This window comes from Echinops telfairi, unplaced genomic scaffold, assembly GCF_000313985.2.
Source record: "Echinops telfairi isolate 266 unplaced genomic scaffold, ASM31398v2 ScPeMD7_5592;HRSCAF=6446, whole genome shotgun sequence".
NCBI classification, from domain to species: Eukaryota; Metazoa; Chordata; class Mammalia; order Afrosoricida; family Tenrecidae; genus Echinops; species Echinops telfairi.
Window position 1 is genome coordinate 56,622,475 of NW_022109491.1, and position 24,356 is coordinate 56,646,830.

Here is a 24,356-nt window from a genome sequence, read left to right on the forward strand (position 1 = left end):
ATTTATCTTTGGGTGATTTCTGGCATGTAAGTGAAAGCACAAATTGGGGGATCAGACACATCCCTACCATTTCCCTAGTGTGAGATAGGTTTCTTAGCTTCTCCTGACTTCTAGTTCCTCACCGGTAAATAGGAGTTCATAACAACACATGGCCCATTGCAATGAGGATGAAAAAAGCTTAGGCAGTTGCCATGAGGTTTGAGCCACAGTAATCACTCAATAAATATTGACTATGGAATGAAGGGGAAGAATAAATCGACACTGTCCATAGCTGTGATAGGCAGGCTTATTGTGCCAACCTGGACAATAGGAACATGTGGGATTAATAAAGTTGCAGTATGATCAGAGGACTAACAGATAAATGGCTCAGGCCTTGGTGCTCATTCTCTGAGCTCATTCTCTGCCTCAACTTGTGAGCTACACTACCTGTGGGAGAGCCAACCCATGGATCATGTCACTAGAGCTTGAAGTTCCTGCGAGACCTGCGTCACCATGCTGCTGGTGTCTACATCACTGGAGCTTGAGGCTGGTGGACCCTGTCTTGCATTGCTTAAGTTCGATATCCCATCCGGGCCTGCATTGCTAAGCTCCTGAGCTGCTGACTGTTGGTGATCCGCCCAGCTTTTTGCTGCATGTGGGCAGACTGCCTGCATTGCCCGTGGGAAAACTCAGTTGTCTTCTTCCTTGACCTTGGATCCAGCAGCCCTCGTAAGTTGAAGGACTTCCAGTATATTAACTGTTCCACAGAAATGAGTTGAACTGAGTGCTCTGTACTGCTGTGTGAACTAATTAGCTGTTATATTCCTTTGTGCTGATTAAATATAAATATATATATATATTACATATATATAATCATAAGTGCCCTGGTTTTGTTTCTCTAGAGAACCCTGCTTAACACAATATTCAGGGCTAGGAAGTCTGTTGTAGGGAATCAGAAGTGACCCCTGGAACAGAGATCTAGCCCCAGGTTCAGGCTCAGCCCAAATCTACCATTGGTGTTTAAGCAAATTCATTTCTCTGGGCATCAGTTTCCTCAACTATGCAGTGAGCTAGTTAGGCTACAACTTTTCTAAGACTCCTTCCAGTCTCAGCATGTAATATTTGCTACTTAATCAATTAAGCAGGTCTGGCAGTATTTACATTTAATTCCCTACTTGAACACACCCTGTGTTCCTTTTGAAAGAATAGTCTAGAATCCATCCACCTGTAGCGCCCACGCTCTCAAGATAAGGATCTAGGAACGCAGCAGATGGAACCACACATCCAGGGATGAGCGCTGAGGCTCAGGATGGCCATGCGGGCCTTCCAATCATCATCATCTGGAACGGTGTGCTTTCCAAAGACAACATGACCTGCCCCCCCAAACGAGACCCAGGGGCTCTACCTGTCCCCACTTCTTCCAGAAAATGGGTCAGGACTTTCAAAGAACGGATCCCCGAGACAACAAAAGGGAAAGTGCTCAACATTAGAAACCTCAAGCTAGAGAGTTCCCACTTGGGAGGAGAATAGGAAGGCCCCAAAAATGGCCCTCCAGCTGGATCCCAGTGTGTTCCCCAAGAAGGGGAGACACCTTCGGGGCTAAATCCCTGCCAGTGTCTCCTCATCTCAAACCCCAACGTTCAGGCTTTGGGTCTGGAGGCCTCCAATCACAGGAATGTGTATCATTTGCCTTTATTGAGCATCCACTGTGCAGGCACACTGCTAAGCATGCTCCTGGGACAAATTAACGTCATACTCACAGAGCCTTACATGAAATAAATTAGGATTATGTCTGTATTCTTAATAAAGAACTGTAAGGATTATATAACTTGTTCAAGATCATCCAGAACGTGGTGAACTGAGATTTGAACTTGTGTCTCTTTTGCGATTGAAATCTTGGCGGGCTTTAGTTCACACTACATCGAGCCTCCCTGCCATTTCTCTGACACTCATCACACGCTAAATGATGTCTGGCCTAAGTAGCCATCTTCACATTCAACCGCATCAAATGGATGAATAAGTGCACATAAACCTTAGAAAGGTAAGCATGGCTTCCATCACAAGCGCATTGGCCAGGATCCGGCATTGATCCTGATCTCCTCCAAACTCCCAAGGCCTGGAAGGAACCCCAAGTACTTTCTCTCCCCTTGTTCTCCACTGCCCCTTCCAGGCCCAGAACTCACATGGGCTTGGTGAAGAGTCCTGTCACCTTCTTGCAGCTCTTGTTGTCTCCACCACACACCCCACATTTGTCGAACTTCTTCTTGGAGCCCAGGTTCCCGTCACAGCCAGCCTTGATGCACTTGCCTTGGACACAGACAGAGGTGGAGTCCAGAGTGCATGAAGTGCCATCCACCACCTGCAGGGGCAGGGGGAAAAGGAAGAGGGTGCTCAGAGGGGAAGAGGGTCCCTCAGCCCCACCTCATCGCCTGCCTAGGTGCTCACCTTGGGAGCCAGCACGTAGAAGTAACCAGTGCCGTTGGCTCTGCAGATGAGCTTGCACTTGTCCCGGGGAGACACACCTGAGTACTTGGGCACCCAGGACACTGCCAGGGTGAGCCGATTGGTGCTGTGGTTGTAGCCATTGAAAGCCTCACACTGCTCCTCCCGAAAGCTCTTGCCAGAGGCTGTGGAAGGAAGAAGTACACACTGAGAGTCACAGGGAAGAGCCGAGGAGCAAGCAAGAGAGGACAAGGGAGAGCATCTTTTCAGGGGTCAGGTGGGAGGTGGGGGGTGGGGGGACACAGTTGTTCCAGGGCTCAAGCAGCTCGTCCTTCCTACCCTCAGCCTTGTGACCCCTCTCACAGAAGCCACAGCTGCCCCGCCCCTAAGGACTTAAGCAAGCTGGCCCCAAAAGATCAGCATATGGGCAACACCATAGTGCCCAAGTTGTGTGGCACCTTCCAGCAATCTAACCTTAAGCTCCCTTTTTAACAGGAACCCTAAACTTGGTCAGTGCTATGGACTCCTTCCACAGCATAGCAAAACCATGTGTATAATAATGTAAGTGCATAAGACAACTGAATTACATGAGATTATAAAGGATAGTCATTATATTGATGTACGAGGAGGCTTCAAAAAGTTTGTGGGAAAAATCCCATATCTTTTCATTTTTTCCCACAAATATTTTGAAGCTCTTCATACAACGATTGATATGTTTAAAGCATGTTCCTGATGCATGGACATCTTTATTGAAGCACTAAATGGAGCAAGTCTATGAGGTTGAGAGCGATTGAGATTCTGAAGCTGTAAAGAACACGGATGGTGTCTTGTGTTACTTATAATCACTGAAATATAATATGAAAATAGGCGTGATCCCTACCAGTGACAAAGTCACAGATACTGTTGCTACCACTGTGGTTAATTGCCTACATTTCCAGTTCAAGAAAATACTACAATTTAAAGTGCTTAGTAAAAAGAGAGATGTATTTCTTTTTTCCCTCGTTCAAATGCATGGGCTCCAGACTAAGAATCCTTGTTTATAAAGATGGGCTTGTCAGTACCTAAAAATAAGAGTACTGCTAAGTACTCTTGGACCATTTAGACTCCCAGTCTAAGCATCCAGAGGAGAGCTAGTCAAAGATGAACAGAGAGAGGAGTGCTTCTGAGTGGTATCTGCAATGCTGCCTTTCCAGGGTTTGTCCTACGGGATAGAATCTTGAGTGCAAACACTCGCTGGTCACATGGAGGTGGGGAATGATTTCTAGCTAGCCTTGCCTCCCCTATACCCACTCCCCTGCTATCCTGCCCTCCTCACCTGAGCTGGGGCATGGTTCCAGGTTGCAAGATCGATATTTCACCCGTACTCCCTCGCAGTACTTGCCCCCATTGGCCGGGGCTGGGTTGTTGCACTGCCGCCGGGCCAGCTGAATGCCCCCACCACAGGTCCGAGAGCAGGGGCCATAGGGCTCCCACTTGGCCCAAGAGCCGTCCACCTGTGAGAAAGGGTCTGTTAACATTTCTGCAGAGCTGCTAGGTTCCACATCAACCCCTTAGTCTATATAAAAGCTAGTATAGAAGACCAGTATATGGCTATACTGGTCTCCTCACAGCCAAATTCCTAGCTCACTGGAATAAAATCAACTTTGTATCATGAGGAGGGAAATGATGAGCCGATTATCTGTTTGTCTATAGCCCACAAGCATTGCAATTAATTTACAAATACCAGCTTCTCCTATTATCAATCAGACAGCTCAGAAGAAAGGCCTCATCAAGCTACCGAGTCAAGTTGAGAAGTTTTACAAATGGCTCTGCCTCTAACAGATAGATGATCTTGAGCAAAGAGCTAAACCTCGTACATTTCAGGTGCTTCATCTGCAAAAAAGGGAGCTAATCATATTCAGATCCAAAGTTGCTGTAGCATGTCTTGCCACAGAGCATGAAGTCAAAGTTACACACATTTATTTGTTACTGTCTTTTTAAGAATCTCTAAATGTAAGGTATGGCCAGTTCTATTCCTTCCAACAGAGAGCCCTAGTGGCACAGTGGTTATGCATTGGGCTGTAATCCTCAAGGTCATCAGTTCAAAGCCACCAACCACTCCTCAGGAGAAAGATGAGGCTCTCTACTACCATCAACAGTTACAGCATTGGAAACTCTAGGGGGAAGTTCTACTCTGTCCTAAAGGGTCACTATGAGTCGGCATCAACTCAATGGCATCAACTCCAACAAGCTATATAACCATGAAAAGAACGAGAAGATAATGGTGCAAACAAGTCAATACCAACTCCTGGTGATTACAGCCATGTGTCACAGCCTAAAAACACTCCATAGGCTCTTCTTGGCTGTGTCCTCTTTACACCTGGGTGAGTTTGTACCGCCCACCTTTGCATTATTATTCAAGCACAGACAATTTAAGTGAGCCAGAGATCTTATATCCTAACCGAGCTCACTGCCATCGAGTCAATTTGATGTCGAACTGCCCCAGTGGGTTTCGGAGACGGAAGCAGAAAACCTAGTCTTTCTCCCATGGAGTGGCCAGTGCCTTCAAAATGTGAACCCTGGCGGTGAACAGCCCCATGCACAACCCACTCGGCCACCAGCACACTGAATATTTTCATTTCTAAATGTCCTATCACTCAGTGCGTGTTTCCACAAACACGCACTTAAATAAAATGTCTTATCTTGACCTCAATCAAGGGCTGCATTTTAAAGAGTTTTACTGTAAGTGGTTCTAATGTTTGTGTTAAGAGGAGATAGAGATAATAGATTGTTTAGCAATTATAAAGCTCTATTTGGTTTGGGGATAAACTCTGCCCCATTGGGCTTCTTTGTTTCTTTTTTTTTTTTAAGAGGATAGACATTTTACAGCCCTCGTTATGTTTTTCTGAGGCTGACAGTAAAGTGAGTATTAATTAGTTCCCTGAATACACATCAGTTGAGCAATAGAGGAAGCAGCCTAGTGGCACAGGCCTGGGACGAAAACGCAGTCACAGTAATCCATGCAGTGAAGAAGCCACATGGATCTCATCGGGAACTGACTTCACATCTCACAAATACGTTCACTTGTTTATCTATTCGGCATATTTATTCTATCAGTTCTCACGTCAGATCGTGTTTGCTTCATTGTGGCATGTGGATGTTATCCTTTTAAAAATCACTTTCCCTTAACCCTGATTTCTCCTCAAAATAGAGCTCCACATCACTTGGCCCCATAGATGTAGGACCATTGGTACCTGGTTTCTGTTTGCATGGCCTCACTTCTCAATCCCTTTCAGTAGGGTTTTCTCCCCAACCTGGAAGCTGCTCCCCCGAACATCAACAGTGACTTCTATTCCCAAAGACTGAACAAGACTAGGCTTAGGCATGCTTCACTCTCTTCACTCGGTGATGTCTTCTGTATTTAACTGTCCCTGGGACTCCTGAGACAGTGTGCCTGCCCCCTCTTCCCACCCCCACCGGAGGTCACTTCTCACTCATCTACACAATAAACGTTCAATGTGCTCCTCCCAGGGGCTATTCACTCATAGAGCAATCATTTGTGTCTGCTCTGTGCCAGGTTACCATTGGAAGCAGATCCCTGCCCTCAAAGTGATTCCGTCCTAGTGGAATCCGTCAGAACCAAGCCAGCGTATGGAGCGTGTCTGGTAGCATTAAAGGCAACGAGAGACAGGAGGTGACCGTGCAGGAAGACTGCTGGGGTCAGAGCGCCCACTGTACGGGAACTGAGGAGGCATTTAAGTAGAGCCTAAAGGAAGCGGAGAAAGGGAGCCAGGCAGACCCGAGGAAAGCAGTCCCAAGCAAAGGAAGCAAGAGGAAAATTCTGAGGAGGGACAGTGCTTGAGATTGCCTGCTTCCCAGGAGTCCGAAGCAGGAGAGAGTGTATGAGAGATAGATTAGAGAGGACAGGCGGTGGGGGTGGTGAGAGTGGGGGGTCATGGCTGTCCTTGGAGAAGACTAGGCAGAGAAGCACCATGATCTCACTCACATTTCTTAAAAAGCTTTTGGAAACAGATGATGGCCATGGTAGCTCAACGTGACTGATGGGTTTGGTGTCCCTGAATTTCACAGAGGAGAAAATATTGACTTGGCAAATGTCATGTAATCTGTATTTTTTAAACAATTTAAAAAGGGAGGACGCTTGGCTGTATGTGGGGAATAGTCTGAAAGGAGTAAGATCAGAAGCAAAGGGTGATTCCAATAATCCGTGGTAGGTGGTGGTGACAGCAGACAGAGGCATGCCCCAGATACAGCAAGGGAGGTGGTGACAAACGGATTCTGGACATGTTTTGAAGAGAGCTTCAACAGAAATGGCTGATGTATCAAATATGGAGGGTGAGAGAAAAGGCATTTGATATGAACAACTGAAAAAGTTGCTGCCAGTGACCAAGTGGGGGAATACTGCAGATGAAGCAGGTTTGGGAGAGGTGACTGAAAGTTCATTTTTACAGCTGTTATTTTAAGAGCTTGTTGGACATCCATATGAAGACATCATGATAGAGTTAGACATCCAGGTCTGTGGATCAGGAAGAGGTCCATGCTGACAGTAGAGATTCGAGATTCTTCAATAGAAAGGGGTCCAAAAGTCATGAGTCTAGAGCAGGGCTGGGGACCATCCTGGCTGAGGGTATAAAAGGCCTGTGAAATCATCAATACCAGCTAAGCCCTCAAAAGAAGAGAAGCCATCCCAGCCATCAACGTAGAGGTGAGTTACTTAAGTGGTTGGCGAGGATGGTCCTCAAATGATGTCATGAAGCTCCAAATGGCCCTTGGCAGAAACAAAAAGGGTTCCCTACCCGTAGCGTACAGGAATCCCTGAAGAGATGGAGCGCGGTTCAAGAAGGCTGAGCCATGGCGCCTGGGACCGCCATCGGGAAGAGGAGAGCTGAAAGGCAGTGGGGACTAGGTGCTTCCAGGAAGGAAGCAGTCCACTGTACCAAATGCTACTGCTAGTAGGGAGGCAAAATGATTACTCGCTGAATTTAGCAAAGTATAAACTATTTGGCCATTTCATAAGAGTTATCTTGAAGGGATGATGGAAGTGAAAGTCAACGGACATGGATTCAAAAGAAAATTGGAAAAGGAGGCTGTGGAAAGAGCTGGTTCCCGCAATTCTTTCAAGGAGTTTGCTACATATTCAGCAGGGAACTTCGATGTGATCTATGAAGAGGAACTCGGGTCATCAGAATATTTAAGATATTAAAAAATTATAGCAGTTTTATTTCCTGAAAGGAATGGACTAACTCGAGAGAGGAGGAAAAAGTACAAGAGAGAAGAGAACAGACGGAGTGAGTGCTGAATAGACAAGAGAGGGGGGTTTTCCAATGCAAAGCAGGTAAGGGCAGCTCACCACGAACAGGACACAGGTAAGTGTGGTACAGATGCCTTCCAATCTAAGCCCAAGGATGCTGCAATCTTGCCCCCAAATTATCTTCCCAAAGCTGTTTCCAGTAGAGCCTCTGGTCTCCTAGCCCTTGCCTCAGATGCACCCAGAAATGTCTGACTTCCTGCCTGGTGGCCGTTTGCAGCCACCACTGAGCCCCAACTCGTGGCAACCTCACAAGAAACGCTTGGGGCGTGAGCCACCCCTATGATTGGCTGGAGATCAAATTGTTGTGATCTATAGGGTTTTTACGGGTTAATTTTCACAATTAAATCACCAGGCCATTCTTCCTTCCTTCCTTCCTACCTTTAAATAGTAACTTTATGGCAAGGTCTTTCCTTTCAGTCCAAAAACTCTGCTGAAATGTGTTCCGCATTCTAACAATGTGAAAGCCTCACAGACAGATGGCGGTGGCCGGACATGAGGTGCATGGGCCGGGCCTCAAACCTGGTCTCCCTCATGGGAAAAAGCAAGCATACTACCACTGAACTCTGGCTGCCAACAGTTGCTCCTGCTAGAATGTCCTTTCTCCAGACCTTACTGACCCCTCGAGGCGCTATTCAAATACCACCTTCTCAGCAAAGTGTTTTCCGGCTCTGTAAATCATGAATGAGTCCCTCGTTGGCACAAGAGGGGTTAACACAGCTTGACCGCTGTGACCTGAGTAAGGCTGGACTCCACCCAGAGGTGCCCTGAAAGAAAGGTCTGACCACTGACTCCCGAAAAAGTAGCCATTGAAGACCCCACAAAGCCAGTTCTCCTCCGATTCCCAGGAAGTCGCCATTCGCTGGAAATGACTTGATGGCAGGGGCAACACCCATGGTCCTAAATGACCTCTCTCCCTCTGTTCTCCCATGGCGGGTGTTCGCGCTTCCACCCTAACTCGTTCCTTGCTCTCGCCACTAGACGGTGAGCCCTGTAAGCCTGAGAGTTGTTTCCTTTTCCAGCCACCCCAGTACCAAGCGCAGTAACCTGAACATGGGAGACAATTGCCTTTGAAAGTCTACTTAAACGTAGATTCCCAGAGCACAGGAAAAGATACATTTCAAATCATTGTCCGCCATGGCCATCCCCAGCAACTGGTAAGGTATTTAGTAAATGCTCTCTCCAACCCCTTCTCCCCAATATTGCCTCTTCCCATATAAAACACGATGCCAAATCCGCCTCCGCCAGTAGGCAGGGATGTGGCAGGGGTGGCCATCCACAGAACCAAGGGACTTCTCACCATCTGGAAAAATCGCAAACCTTTTGCTACGCAAACCTAAAACCTGAAGATCGAAAGTCCTTTTGATAGAGAGCAGTAGAGGTCCTGAGTACGTAGTTGGTTGATTGCTGTTTCTATTTTTCAGGGGGAAAAGAAAAAGGGTTTGTCCAAAACGTAGCCAATAACAAACATCGGCTCTGCGTTTTGTTCTGGCGGCCAAGAGCCAGCCTATGTATCTGTCTGCCCGTAGAGCTCATCCAAAAATATCTGAAGAGGAAAGAAATGAGGGAGCGATTCTCAGTCTTGAACACTGAGCTCCAGACGCAAGGCTCTTCCACAGTGGCACCGGGTACGGAGCTCAGGGTTAAGAGACACTTGCCCTGTGTTGAAAGAGAGCTTCTCTGTGCTGTCGTCGTTAGAGAGAATCATAGTAAGGCACAGTACAGCAATCTCGGACTGGACAGGCTCCTCGCAAACCAAGGAAAGGGAGAGCTCTGAGCTCATCTGCCCTCCTCCCCACAGCATCCCCCTCCACCCCTCTGCTCACCCCCGTAGGCAGGCTCCAGCACTCACCTTGTATTTATTGATATTGTGCCGCTCGACACAGGCCCCCTTGAGACAGAACTTGCTCTCGCCACAGCTGGTGCCATCTGCCCAGGGGAAGTGGCGAGTCTGGCACACCATTTGCCCCTTGGCCTTGCCGGTGCACCACAGCTTGGTGCAGTACTGCATGTAAGGGCAGGGCTTGGAGCCAACGCCAAAGGCCAGCTCACACTGCTGCTTTAGGGAGTAGCTGGTGCCCGGCAGGTCTTCCGGCAGCGAGATAGGCTTACTGGGCTCGTCCAGGAGGCAGTCCCCTGCAGAGAGCCCAAGGCAGTCATTACTAGGGGGCAGGGAACCCAGGGGAATGAACCAAGATAAAACTGGGGCCCCTTTGAAGCGCAGTTCTTTGAGGTCATGCACGAAGTGCCGAGAGCCACAGTAGGTGACAGCAGCAGAGCCCTACAAGCTGCCCCGCCCCCTCTGCAATACCCCGCTCACCATGGCCGTTGTCCAGGAAGTCGGTGATGATGGCAGCACTGCAGGCTGACCACGGGCTGGCCCGGTCAATCTGGATGAGGGTTGGGGACATCATGTGGTTGGCTTGGAGTTTCCCAAACACCTCTTCACACACTTTCACATTGTCATGTGGCATATTGAAAACGTGGCCTGTGGGTGAGGCAAGAGGGCTCAGTAGCACAAGGACAGGGCTGAGAAGAAAATGCACAAGTTGAGGGGAGCAGGGCCCTGACTAGGAAGCCCAAGTGCAGGGTCTTTAGCCTGAACATTTCCACCATCTGTCAGTGCTTTGCAAATGTCTCAACATCATGTGTGTCCTGCCCCTTCCTTGGTTGTGGGCTTGGTGAGAACTGCAACGGGCCTCTCTTCTCCAACTTATTCTTCCCACGGGCCCTAATCCAGGAGACGGTCTTCTGGTAGAAGTGCTCTAACAAGAGCTGGGCTGGGCCGTCAGAGGAAAGAAAGCAAAGCTGTTGCTCCGGCTGATCATGGCCTAAGGAAGGATCCCGCGGGTGTCTCCCGCTCTGTGGAGAACCCAGTGAAGACCCAGAAAGACCCTGGGGAGCGCCCCTCCCGCCAGCCGCAGCCCCCTTCCAGCTCACCCAGCTCATGGGCCGTGGTGAAGGCGGATGGAAGGCCATCATCCTCAATCACAGAACAGCTTCTCTTGGGGTCGCACATGGTGCCCACGTCGGCCATGCCCAGTGTGTCACAGGTAGTGGCGCCACACAGGTCCTGCCAAGAAGTGGGGATCAGGACCAGACATCAGAGATACCAGAAGGGACCTGAGAGCGGCCATATGTCTTTACAGGAGAATCCAGCTTTGGTGTTGGAAAGCCTGAGCAGGCCAGCATCTCTCCAGCCAGGCCCTTTGCCTAAGGGCTGAGAGGCAGTCACAGAAGAAACCCGGGCATCGGGAGGAGGCCTCTGGATGAATCTCAGCACCTCACTGAGAACATTTTACCCAGAATGATCCTGTGGAAGGAAATTATCAGGCACAAATGTAAATTACAAAGTCCCTTCCTTTAGATAGAAATGGTCTTCCAAACCAAAAGTGCAGCCCCACCCGTAACTAGGCGAGGGCCTGGTGGCAGTCAGCTGAGCCAGCGTAGAAGCTGGCACTGCCCATCCAGAGTAGTGGACGGTTAGGTCCTTTGGGAGTGACTGGCTTTGGGATAGCTAAAAATTAAATTGTTTCTCAGGCAAAAGGTCAGCAGCCCAGACCTCTCTGTTCCCGACAGAGTCCCTTGGGTTGGGGCAACTGTAATAAGGACAAACCCCACCCCCACCCCATCTAGATACAGAGCAATAGCTACAGAAGGTCAAGGGCCATGGGCTCCAGGGCTGCTAAAAATACATTGTGGCCTATGCCGACACTGAAGTTTAACTTACCGCAGAAGCTTAGGCTTCTAGCAGTAAACCTTGGCAAGAAGAATTTCCAGGGTATACAAAAAGGCAGGAGGGGCTCCTGGGAGGGGTATGTCAAAGAGCATTACAGGTCCAAGGGCAGTGAATGATTTACTGAGGCTCTTCTAGCCAAAGTCTCTGTAACTTCCACCAAACAACCGTTCCCTGCATGGGTCTGAGTAAGAAGGTGGGAGAAGACACTGATAGGATTCACCTGCATGTGAATCAATGTTACTAGGACACATTGTGATTGACATCCCAGGCCTTCTGAGAAGCAGGAGGGAATTATTTCACTACCAGCAAGAGGCAGGAGTGGAGTATGTCCTCGACACTGAGATCCCTGCATAGTGAACGTCCCTGATCCGGAAGACAGCTGTGGCACCAGAGGAACTGAAGCAGAACCAGGAGCCAGAGCATGAGACAATGCGATGACGTCCCAGGCCACAGATCAAGTAAAGCTGAATGCTTTAGGGTAGAAGACTGGCTCGTGGAGTAGAGCGCCTCTCAGCACTCAATTGGAAGAGCTGGATTTGCTGACACAAGGAGGTGGAGTGGAGCTGAGTGCATGCAGGCTGATGCTTACTGGAGTGGGGTGCCTCTAGGCACTTAATTCAGAGAGCTGGGTTCACTGACCAACACAGCTTGAGCTGAATGCCTTCAGGTTTGGACATTAATCAGCAGCTTTGAAGGAATTTTGTAACATGTCCTGACTGCACATCTGAGCATCCTGAGCATTTCTCACCTGCATTGTAACGTATTGACTTCTTTATCAAACCCCTTAGTCATAAGTATGGTCTGTGAGTCCCGTGTGGCCATTGCAATGAAATACAAGAACCTAAGTGGCAAAGCAGATAATGAGTATGAGGCAGAACACAATAGGCCAGCATTGCATCTAGACCGGAGGAACCCAGGATATGGAAACAGGCTCAGATGCTAGTCCACACACACACCTCCTCTGGATCGCATGTGTTGCTGCATCTCTTCCTTTAACTGTAAACCAATTTACAGCTTACAATAAACTAGTATAGGTATTGCCTCATTTAATTCCCATAAGTGTGCTAGCGAGCAGTTTTATTATGAGAGCTACTTTTCAGAGGTGGAGACTTAAGACTGCTAGCACGAATAATCATAGCCATAAAGTATCAAGTCCTTATTCTGTGTGTGCACCTTGCACTCATTCCCATATTTATTTGATCCTTGCAACCTCCCATGGACTATTATTATCACCTTTCTCAATCAAGGGACAGGCTGCTGAGTTAACACTCAGGAGAAGGAGCTGAAGGGAGCCATGGAGTCCACATATAAACTACACACACACACACACACACACAGGAGTTGTCTCAATTATTTCTCCTTAGGATTCTGAGCATGCATGCATCTTTACACATACACGCTGCTGTGGGTAAAAGGTGGGCAGCGGGGCTGGTGCCAGCCAGGGAGCACGGGAGGAAAATGGTCAGAGTACAGAAAGTCAGCAAAACTTAATCCAAAGCACCCACAAGTTTGCCGGCTGAGCAGTCACTCCTGGCTTCACATAGTCAGGTGATGGCCACACTGCCTAATGAGTGAATAGTTATTCTGGTCATGGAAGGGCAAGTGGGATCGGATGAACCCAGAGGACCCCAGAGCCAATCATAGGTGGAGTGTGCATCCATCCATGGTCTTTGATCCTGGGGCTGTGCATCACACTTCTTCCACCCAGTGACCTCCCTGGTGCACAGGAGTGGGAAGGAACCTTAAATGCCTTTCTCTTTTCAGCACCCTTCCCACTCCAAAGGCTCCATATCCCCCGAAAGCTCTCCATCCACAGAGCTCCGAAACCTGGAAAACCACCCCTGCCATGCAGGGTACGTGACCGAGGAGCAGACTGTGGGGCACGCGGGCCGGCTTGTGAACAGAGGGAAGGAAGTCAGGGTGAGGAAGCACCATGTGAAGGTTTTTGCAGTGACAGTGAAGAAAGAGTGGGCAGTTGGGTCATATGCCTGGTGGTTGGAACATGGGAGCCCCACCAAGGTGGGCGTCACTGCAATTCTATTGCCTACAGAGGGTACGGAGAATGGGAGGGGGGGCATCACATTGCCACTAAGACACCATGTATACCCACCACTAGCAGAGAACAAGGATCAAGAAGCCTCAAATGATGGTGTTAGCCCCATCACTGGTTAGATGGGGGACTTTGGACAAGTCACTTTTTCCTGAAGGCCTCGGTTTCCTTCTCTGGGGAAGGGCTAATTTTCAACTAGAACCTTGATGAATGAGTCCCTAAAGCCTCTACCCGTCCCCAATCCAGGAAGCTCACTATTTCTGGTCCTCTAGATTATTAAGGAAACACGCAGAACAATGTAGCTGCAGAGTGGAAATAACTCCGAAGTACATCTACTGGCCCACCTCTGTAGTAGACAAGAGGAGCTCATAGAAATGAGAGGTCATGCTCCCTGGGTCTCCCATGTGGATGATGTGCCCTGAGCTCACTCTGTCCCAGCAGGGACACCTTCACCAGGCAGACAGAGTGCAGAGTGGGACCGAAGGGTCCACTGCACTTCAGCTGCCCCTTAGCTCTGCTCCACAGCTGTGAAATCTTTAAAGCCAAAGCCACCTTCTTCCACAACAGGTGATTCTCTCCAACAAAGACATGCAGCTGCAGGCCCTTCCTGGCCAAGAGCAGCCTGTTCTTTCCATCAAGAAATCCTAGTTTCCCTGGATCAAACAAGTGGAACAAGGACCAAGCCGGCAAACTTCCTGAGGGTGAGGGTGTAGCTGCAAGCTGTGTCCTGCTAACCAGTGTCTTCATGGTGGGATGATGCAGCTGCTTTTGGGTCAGAGGTTCGGCCTGACCTTCTTCCCCACAAGGGATCACGTGAAAAATCTCTAGGCCTCGGTCCTGCCAATGCCTCCGGCGTCCTGCCAATGCCTCCGGCGTCCTGCCAATGTCTCTGGCAGTCCTGCATGGTCCGGGGGATACCCAGCACAGAGGCCTCATTGGTGGCATTGTAGGCACCCACCCTTTTGGAATGAACTCAGATGCACTCAGTTTGCTTTGAGCTCTTCCTGCTCGGGCACTGGTCAACAGGAAGAAAACTATCGCTGTTCCTTCCGACTGGAGGGTAGATGCATTTCTCTGCTCCTAGCTGCCTCATGACTTCTATTTGCCACTTCTCTCTGGAACTGCAGCTGCTTTTCCAGGGGCCCAGGGATCATTCAGGGCAAGAACCTAATTCCCTTGGACTTTCCTTTTCTACGTTTTCCTTCCCATAAAACACTTTAGGGTTGGAGTCACCTTGACAAAAAATCAATGCGTAAGGACTACCACTTTGCAATGGCTGGTCCCTGTTTACCAGTGCAACTGCCCACGTCACCCATTCGAACGTAGCCTCCACCTTCCCGGCTAAGAGCTGGTCTCCCCGATCTCCTTCCCCCTCTTCTCCTTTTCCATGACATGCTCTTGGATGTTTAGCATTTGCTAGCATTGTGGAGAAAGAGAACCACTTAAAGCCCAAGCACACACAAAAAAGGTTTTCCATTGAATTGGCATAAAAAGAAAAAGAAAAGTGGCAGAAGATAGCCAGATTCTTCAGAAAGTTGGTGGGGAAAATGAATTAAAAAAGTGGAATTTTTCCGTAAACTTTTTGAAATCTCTTCATATATACATTTTCATGTCATCTGCATCCCATTACATACATGTCCTAGGCATGAGATCCAGTGTTAGTTGTCAGAGCCATGACATCACAGTGGGGAGCTCCTGGGTGATATAAACAATGACGTGCTTGGCTGTGGACCCAAAGGTCGGAGGTTCAAGTGCTTCAGAAGAAAGACCTGGCTGTCTACTTCCTAAATTTCAGCCATTGGAAACTCCATACAGCAGACTTCTACTCTACACCTACGGAGTCACTATGAGTCAGAATTGATTGAATGGCCACTGGCTTTATCATGGCATAATAAGGGTTAAGATCTCGTTACGCAGATGAGAAAACTGAAGCTTCGGGAGTGGAAGTTATTCACTCGGCTGTACAATGAACAGTTGGTGGCTGAATCCAGGCCCTTTGACCCCAAAACCAATAGTGTTCCTTTTTTCACATCACACTGCGTTTGTCGGGACATCAGTATTACAGGTGAAACCACCTGCGCTGTATTCAGTACCATCCTTTTCATTTGCTGCCCATCAGAATCTCTGCCGTGCACTGCTGCATTCTCGGCCAGCCCAGGTCTGCTCTTGCTCGTCATCTCCATGGGGGGGGGGGGCGCGGGAGCCAGGGGGGTGCCTTGCTAGGGAAAAAAAATCTAGCGATTTGGCCCTGGGAAATATTACTAAGATTGCCTGGTGAAGGAGGAGATAACACACCCAAGAAGAGAGGGCTCGTGCAGTTTCAACAGACTATAAACCCCTCAAAATAGGTGAGACAGTATTACAGCAAGAAACTGAAAATGCACAGCATGGCGACAGACTAAACCTCTCCAGAAGGGTGCGTACCAACTCTGAGGATCACAGCTGACACTGGTTTAGAGGCAGTGGTCGCATCCTTACCTTGCATGGAGAAAAACTGCGTCTAATCCCTGGCCCTTGCACCTCCTGCACAACTCCCACCTGTCCGTCAGTGAAGACTGGCATGCTGCTGAGATACCCAACAGGTCACAGCAGAGCTTCCAGACGAAAACAGACCAGGAAGAAAGACCTAATGAATTTTTTCCCAAACTAAGCCAATTAAAGCCATGGGGAATACAACGGTTTTCCTGGGGGTGACACAGGACCGGAGAGCATTCAGCAACTTTGTACATGAGTCAACATGAGTCAAAGCTAACTTGATGTCCACTAACAAATATTGAGTAAGCCACTACCATACGTGAGATGCTGTTCTAAGCGCTTTATCTGTATCAACTCATCTGATCCTCACAACAGCCTTACATGGAATATTAATCCCCATTTTACAGCCAAGATCCAGAAAAGATAAGTAACTAGCCCAGGGTCAAGCAGTTTAAACAGAGAGGAAGAGCAGCCATGTGGAAAAACAGGCTAAACTCTTACCACTGTTGGTCACTCTTTCCAGGCAGTACCAGCCCCGGGGCCAGCTTCCTGGGAATAAAGTTGTTGAGGAAGCAGAAGCTCAAGGAGGGGAAGACTTCACCCCTTCACCCCTTCCCCAGAGTGCAGGCTGGGCTAGTGGGCAAAAGTGGTAGAGCCCTGAAGAGAGAGAGGCATCAGGATCATGTGCCAAGATGTCTGCGCGGCCACCTCGCTGATTGAGCAAGACGCTGGCTCCCTGCCTGACACCTGCACTGACACACTGGCCCTGTTCCTGTGGTGCCTCTTGTCTGCTGGCTCCCAGGGCAGAGGAACATACTCTTCTCTGAAGTGCCTCCTTCCTGCAGGAGAAAACCTGATGGCAACAAGCCAAGGCCAAATGCCAACAGAACCTACCTCAGCCAGCTCTGCAGCCTGACAGCCTAGAAAGTCAGATGAGTGATTCCCTCCAGAGAGGGAAGTTCCCTGTCCAAGCAATTCTTTTCTTTATTCAGCACCTTCCTTCCATGAACACCCACTGAATGGCTAGATGTTTCACACCACGGGAGCAACAGAGGCAGCCGCTTGTCTTAAAGAGTTTGTAGAACACTTGGCAGATGGTGGAGTCTGTAGTCTACAAACCAAAAGCAGGAATGTGCAGTCAGGGAAGTGCTAAGGAGACTTGCCAGGACAGTGGAATTGGAGGCCCTGGTGGTCTAGAAGGTTCAGCATTGGGCTGCTAACTAAAAGGTCACCAGCTCAAACCCACTGCCTGCTCTGCCGGAGAACAGTGAGGTGTTCTGCTCCTGTACACATTGAGAGCCTTAGAAACCCAAAAGGGCAGTTCTGCTCTGTCCTCTGGGGTCAGTGTGCATCAGAGTGGCCTTGATGGCAGTGAGTTTGGGTGGGTTTCAGTCCTTGGAGTTGTACATCTTGGCAGGGGGGCCTGCAGGTAATTTAACAATACTCACTACCATCAACTTCATTGGACTCATAATAGTGTCCCTATAGGACAGAGTGGACAAGCTCCGTAGGGTTTCTGAGGTTAGGAATCTCTATGGAAACAGCTGATGGCTCCTAACTGATGACCTGTGGACTAGCAGCAGAGTGCTTTAACCACTGTGCCATTGGGCTCTAGTGATAACAATAAAAACCACAAACCCACTACCATCACGCTGATTCCAACTCACGGCAACCCAATATAGAGTTTCCAAGACTGAAAACTTTATGGAAGCAGACAGCCTCCCTCATCGTTCTCCCTCAGAAAGGCTAGTGGATTTGAACCACCAACCTTGTGGCTAGCAGGCCAACACCTAACCTACTCCATCAATGATAACAATCCAGAAAAACCAAATTCATTGCCATCAAGTTGATGCCAACTCATAGTGACCCCATATGATAGGATAAAACTGCTCCTATGTGTTTCTGAGACTACAAGCCTTTAAGAAAACCCCAACTTTCTCCTTCAATGTTCACAATGGCTGCCATTAATTGCGTGACTATTCTGGACACTAAGTAACTTGTACCAACAACAGGTCTGGAAGTGAAGTATCATCATCGTTGTTGTCATCATAATCTCTATTTACAGAGTGAAAGGGGAAAAAACTCACTGCCATCGAGTCAATACTGACTCATAGTGACTATAGGACCGAGTAGGACTGCCCCTATGCATTTCCGAGACTGTGACTCTATACAGGTATAGAAATCCCCGTCTTTCTCCTATGAGAATGAAGAAAGTGAAGTTCAAACAGCTAACTCATCCACTGCCCGTTGCCAGAAAGGAAAAAAGCAGGATTCAAATTCATCCCTGCCCAACTCCCAGCCTGGTGTCTTTGCATGGCTTAATGAAACTGAGACAATTGAGGCTGAGGGTCAAAAGAGTGATGTGAACAAGTTCAAAAGGAAAAAAAAAGAGCCAGTACTAGAGGAGAAAACCTCACTTGCCTTCCCTGACTCTCAAAAACCCAAAACAGATGCCAGCGCACATTCCTCCCTCCACCCTTGCTCTGCCCCCGCCTGTGTTAGTCCTGGCTGACTTATTTGGTGAAGTAAGAAAGAGAGAAGAGTAATCCCTGTAGAAGCCAGAAAACAATCACAGTTTGCTCCTTCTCCTATTTTGTGCCACCGAGAGGCCCCTTCCCCCCAGGATACACCTGAAAATAATAGGTGCTCAATAAGCATCCATAAAGAACTATGCATCAGGGACTGAAAGCCAAGCAGTGGTGTTTTCCCTGAGTGGAATGAAAGGGCAGTGGTGTTTGACCTGAAGAGAGAGAAACCCCAGAGAAATGAGGTCTGCCCAGAAATAGCTGGCTCCCGCTGACCAGTACAAAAAGCCACAAAAGCCTTTCTCCCCAGAGAAATAAATGTCCACCCAGGACAGCACGGCTCGAATCCTCCACAGATCCTGCTTCTCATTCTGAGCTGACCTCACCCTGCTGTCTACAGGCCAATCGTTCCACAAAATGAGATGCACGCCCTTTCTTGGTGAAGTGATTTTGAATCTGTAAGTGCCTTGAATTATCAAATACTTGCTGATTTGTTTTCCCTCCCTAGGTCTTGTCTTCTCGGTGTTAGGATTTCAACACCCCACACCCCTCTTTCACCTGCCCAGAGGACCAAGACTCCTACCCAAGTGCAGCACATACTGTTTGCACACACGGCACCCTGGATCCCATTCAGCAGGGAGCACGCACGCACTGCAGGCACACACCTCCTATGGCCTTTTCTTCCGGCCACCTCCTGCACCTGGCTCAGCTAATGCCACCGGAGCCAGCCAGGCCCTTCCTCACTGATGCCTCCTTCAGAGAGTAAGACTGAGCCATGCGAATCTCTGGTCCCCTCTCCCATTATTTGAGAAAACCAAGAAATCGGTCACTCTAAATGTCACTTCACAGACAAAAGATGTTTTCGAAAATAAAGCCCATTTCTGAATATTTTATCCGAATGAATTAGTGTGTATATATACAGATATTAGCATACACACACACACCAAAACAAACAAACTCACTGCCATGGAATTGATTTTGACTCATCGCAGTCCTTATAGGACAGAGTAGAACTGCCCCCGTGGGTTTCTGAGCTTGTAATCTTTACAGGAGCAGAAAGTCTCATCTTGATCCCCTTGGAACAGCTGATGAGTTTGAACTGCTGACTTTCCGATTAACAGCCTATGTATAATCCACTATGCCACCAGGGGCTCCTTATATGTGTGTATGTATGCATGTGTGTGTGTGTGTATAGTGTGTGTGCATGTATGTATATGTCAGGGTATGGATGTATTGACAAATGAATTCGTTTGTATACGCAGATGTTGCATAATGGGTATGAGATGCATGATCACTTGAGTCAGAAGCAGTGATGTCCAAGATGTGACTTTTTGAAGCTGTTCTGTCCGTAGGTAGGCCAAACCAAATAATGGGGAGGGTGCATATATGGATGTGTAAAGATAGGTGCTGGATATACAAGCATACTGCAAATATACATGAATATTTATATGTATCTATACTAGCAGCTATATACACACTAATTCGTTTTTAAATATGCCCATATATGCACACGTATATGGGTACAAATAGCTAGCAAGATATACATATACATACACACATGTATACAAATGGAGTTCAAAGGTAATAGCCCACCCCCAAAATCAAACCCACTACCATTGAGTCAATTCCAATTCATGTGGTTTTTGAGGCTGTAAATCTTGATGGGAACAGACAGCCTTCTTCTCCTTCAGAGTGGCTGGTGGTCAAATTGAAGCTTGAAAAATCATTGCATATACCAAGATGGTAATAAATGGAGTTTAAGCAGACTAGCTTATCCGTATGATTTAATAGATCACTGCAAACGTCTTTCTTCTTGTCTTGAAGGAGGTAGTCAACTCCTCCAGGCGGAACGGCCTCAGTCAGAGAGAAGCTGTGAGCTCTTTTTCTCATAGAATGCTGTGTCTGCCCCCAGGGAGTTTAAGAATGAGAAGTTTCTAAGCCTCTGAGAATGCAGCAAGCTCTGACATCTGCGCTGGCAAAAAGGTGGAGAATGGACGTTTGTCTAGAAACATACACGCATACAGGCATGCCGCAGACATATTTCGGGTGCAGTTCCAGACCACCACAATAAAGGAAATCTTGCAATAAAGCAAACTACTTTTTTTTTTTGCTTTCACAGTGCATATAAAAGTTATGTTTACACTATACTGTAGTCTAGTAAGTGTGCAATAGCATTATGAAAAAAAGTATGAAATCTTGTAAGAATTCCCAAATTGTGACAGAGACACAAATGAATACATTCTGTTGTAGGGAAATGGTGCCAAGAGATTTCTTTGATACAGAGTCACTACAAACCTTCAACTTGTTATTAAAAAAAAAGAAAGAAATAACTAAAGCAATATCTGCAAAGCACAATAAAGCAAAGTGCAATAAAGTGAAGTATGCTTGTACCTTGGCGATGGGCCTGCCCACACAGCAGCCTCCCCAGTCTATGGCTTGACCCTGGTAAGTCCTAAGGTGAGGAGAGCTTCAAAAAGCCATCCCTTGGACATCACTGCTTCTGACTCGAGTGATTGTGCATCTCACTCCCATTGTGCTTAGACCACATCACTCCCTAGGGCTCTAGCATCCATTGCTGAGAAACGAAAGCCCTCAGATGGCTGGCTTGCTTCTTTTCCAAATAGCACGGTCCATATTCTCAGCAGGAGGCTTCCTTTTCCTAGGGCTGCTTCCAAAGAATCCGTCAAATGACCAGGGACAAAACATAAGGTCTGCTGCTTTGGAGTTAACAAATCACCTCTATCAGACTCTCTCAGGTATCAGATGAGGCAACAGCTGCTTGGCCCATTAATACTTGCTGTTTTCAGCCAGCAATCAGACTGTAGAACAGGGGTCAGAACCCCTCCTTTGCGGTATCCCCATAACTCGGTCCCTTGCCGGAGCTGGGCAGTGGTAACTCTACAGGCCTCAGCTGGAAGAATGAGAGCAAGGAAACCAGCTCAGGCCAAAGACCTCCCTAGAGAACCAGGTGGTGGGAGGAGAAGGCTGGGAAATGGAAGATGTTCAACTCCAAGGAGGGACTAACTATGCCAAATGGGTTAGTGTCAAAGGCTCTAGCTGCAGTCCTTGTGCACCAGTCCAACCCTGGCCATTTGGAAATCAGGGCGAGTTAAAGCACTGAAGAACCCGGGTTTCTGTGTCATCCGTAGCATGTCGTGGTTATAATAATGAGAGAACAATAGCATAGCCTTTTTCAAGTCACACCACCCCTAAACAGATCAAGCCTGTGGCTGGAATGACCCCTTGTCCCTGTTTCTTCTATCTGAGAAATTTCAAGAATTCCAACACTTCACAGTACCCAATCACTCCAATGTCCATGAATCTGAATTTGCATAGATGAGAGGTTGTTTGAGCGGGGGACACTTATTTGAGAGAGAAAGTCCTGGTTCCCAAAAGTGCCTGTGCTGCGATCCTGGCTACACTCTCCTGCCATGTCCCTGTGGCTGCCAAATTGGGCATGTCCCAGCCCACACCATTGTCCTTCGAGAAGCAGTGCTGCTCTGCTGGGTGTGTCCATGTTCCCAACCACCAACTGGAGTCTCTTCCATGGTAGCTGCTACACCAAGACACTTGCACACTGGCACCAAGGCCAAGGCCACAGACTTGCCATCAAGTTTTAATGAAGAGCGGGCATGAGCAACTTTGCCTTCTGCACTCGGTCACTCGGTAGTATACAGCCTGTCGAAAGTGCCAACTTTCACCCCAAAATAAAAGGGGGGAGGACTGTGAAGGATCTTCCCAACTCAGCTACAAGCCAAACAGTCCCAGCTCAAATGGGTGCCCTACCTAGCCTGCCTGTTCTGAATGGCTTGAAAGGCCTTAAAACATAAGGCTTAAGCAGCAGAAATGGACATTAAGAGAAGCAGCAATATAGGAGAGAGAGTATGCATCTGGTGCGTGAATCTCTCCGCACAACTCAGAAATTTCCCCGCATGAGTCGCCTCTTTCCCCATTCAAGTGTCCAGGATAGAGAAAAGATAACTGAGCAGATTACCAGCAAGAAATGTCGCCAGGAGCTGTACTGGGATGCTTGGATTATCTTCCAGTTCTACAACCAGTGCAAAGACTCGGGGGAGGTGGCTGAAGGGACTTAATGCGTCCCAATACAACGGGGGCGGGACTTTCAGGCTGACTCTAACAACATCCTCCGAGCGCCTCCTGTAGGCGTAGGAGGCAAATTGCAGCTTCTAGGAGGCAAATTCCTGCCTGGTGGCCCTAAGTGATTGATTGATTGATCCGGGCGGTTCTGATTGGCTGGACCCGGTCAACACCTTCCCGAGCGACCCACTAGCCTCAAACTGCTTCCGTGCACGTGTTCCGCTAAGCCAGGCAGTTTCTGGAAGTCCAAAGGAGGAGTTGGAGGAGATCGACAAAACTTTAAGCTTGACACAAAAGAGATTTGCAGAGCTGTTTAGCGCGGTTGCCCTAAGATAATGGTGCTACCTTAGTGCCGAGAGGCGGCGGATCAGCTCACCTGCCTTGTGAAGAGGATGGCGGTGTCCCAGAATTCGGGGTGCTTGTCACTCACTTTATTCAGCTTCTTCTGCCAGGCGCAGAAGTTGCGCAACGTCATGGCCGCGTTGCCCGTGACCTTGGGCCCGGAGTCGCGGTCTCCGAGAAGCAGCACCTTGACCACGACGATGTTGATGGGGTTGAGGATGCTAGGGTGGCGGTAGAGCCGAGCCGCCGTGGCCAGCAGCGTCAGCAGGTAATGTTCCAAGTCCGCGCCGTGGAACTTGACCATGGACTCGTCTGCCACCACCAGTGTCTCCACATAGCGCGGGATCGACACGAAGCGCTTTGCGCGCGCTGACCTGCGCCGGCCGCGCCTCTCCCCTAAACCGGCCCGCCGCAGCTTGTAAGGGTCCAGAGCCCGCAGGATGGCCGGGTTCCAACCCGAGGCCACCCCGCAGCGGGAGGTCGTGTCTCCAGGCCGCCTGCCAGGGAAGTTCCGGCGCTGGAGGAGGTGCGTGCCCTGGCCGGTGCGCTGAGCCGCGGGTGCGCTGGCGTTGGGCAGCGGACTAATGAAATACTCCGCTCCCCGGTAGCCAAAGGCTCCGCGCAGTCCCCCGCACAGACTCACGGCGGCGAAAGAGCCCGGCTCCGCGTTCACATTCCCCGAGTAGAAGCACCGCCGCAGCTCTGGGGAGCTCCCCGCCAGGCCCCGGAGCTGGGCGCCCAGGTGCTCGGTGGTGAAGGCAGGCGCCAGGAACTGGGCATCTGGGGTCAGGTGGAGATAAAAGTCCTCCTGAAATGCTGTGATCTGAAAGATGAGGCCCTGATCCCCGGCGTCCTCGGGACCCCACCAGTAGTAGTGGCGGCCGTTGATGTCCGGGTCCAGTCGGATTGGAATGACCACCTCTAGCTCTGGCTCGGAGCCGCTGGCTGGTCGCCCGGCGAGGGCCAAGGTGAAGATGCCCAGCAGAAGCATGGCGCCGGAGCCGCGTACAGCTGTGGACCGAGGGAGGGCTCGACCCGGCTCCCTGCAGCCAGCCACCGGAACCGCCAGCCCTCCGGGGCGGCCCGCAGCTCCGAGGAAGGCGAGCGGAGGGAGAGATGCACCTCCCGGAGTCCCGGGCATGCACCAGGCAGCCCGCGCTTCCTACCTGAGCCTTTGGGGCAGAGCGCTCCCTGGGAGCTCAAGTGCAACTGCAGGCGAAGATTGGTAGCCGAGAACCAGCTGGAGTGTGGGCCCGCCGCTCTGAGCCGCGGCCACTCGCAGCGCGGCAAGCCAGACGCTGGGCAAGCCTCTTAAAGGACCCCTCCTCTTTGGCCAGCCCAGCCAGCGCCCCTCCCCCCCTCCTCCCAACCTCCCAGAGCTCACGCCCCAGAGGCTCCAGC

At 49.3% G+C, this 24,356-nt stretch overlaps 1 protein-coding gene across 1 annotated transcript in view; it reads right to left on the bottom strand.

Moving 5' to 3' along the window:
• ADAMTS15 (ADAM metallopeptidase with thrombospondin type 1 motif 15) overlaps window positions 1-24,152 on the bottom strand; it is a 27,311-nt gene extending 3,159 nt beyond the window's left edge. Inside the window, exons 1-7 of the mRNA XM_004714203.2 lie at window positions 22,990-24,152; window positions 10,667-10,799; window positions 10,047-10,214; window positions 9,579-9,862; window positions 3,737-3,914; window positions 2,425-2,606; window positions 2,163-2,338 (exon numbers count right to left, since the gene is read on the bottom strand). Of these exons, the coding sequence (XP_004714260.2) occupies window positions 2,163-2,338; window positions 2,425-2,606; window positions 3,737-3,914; window positions 9,579-9,862; window positions 10,047-10,214; window positions 10,667-10,799; window positions 22,990-24,096 (2,228 nt within the window). The 5' untranslated portion in view covers window positions 24,097-24,152. The remainder of the gene's footprint in view (window positions 1-2,162; window positions 2,339-2,424; window positions 2,607-3,736; window positions 3,915-9,578; window positions 9,863-10,046; window positions 10,215-10,666; window positions 10,800-22,989) is intronic.
• Window positions 24,153-24,356: the final 204 nt, after the last annotated feature.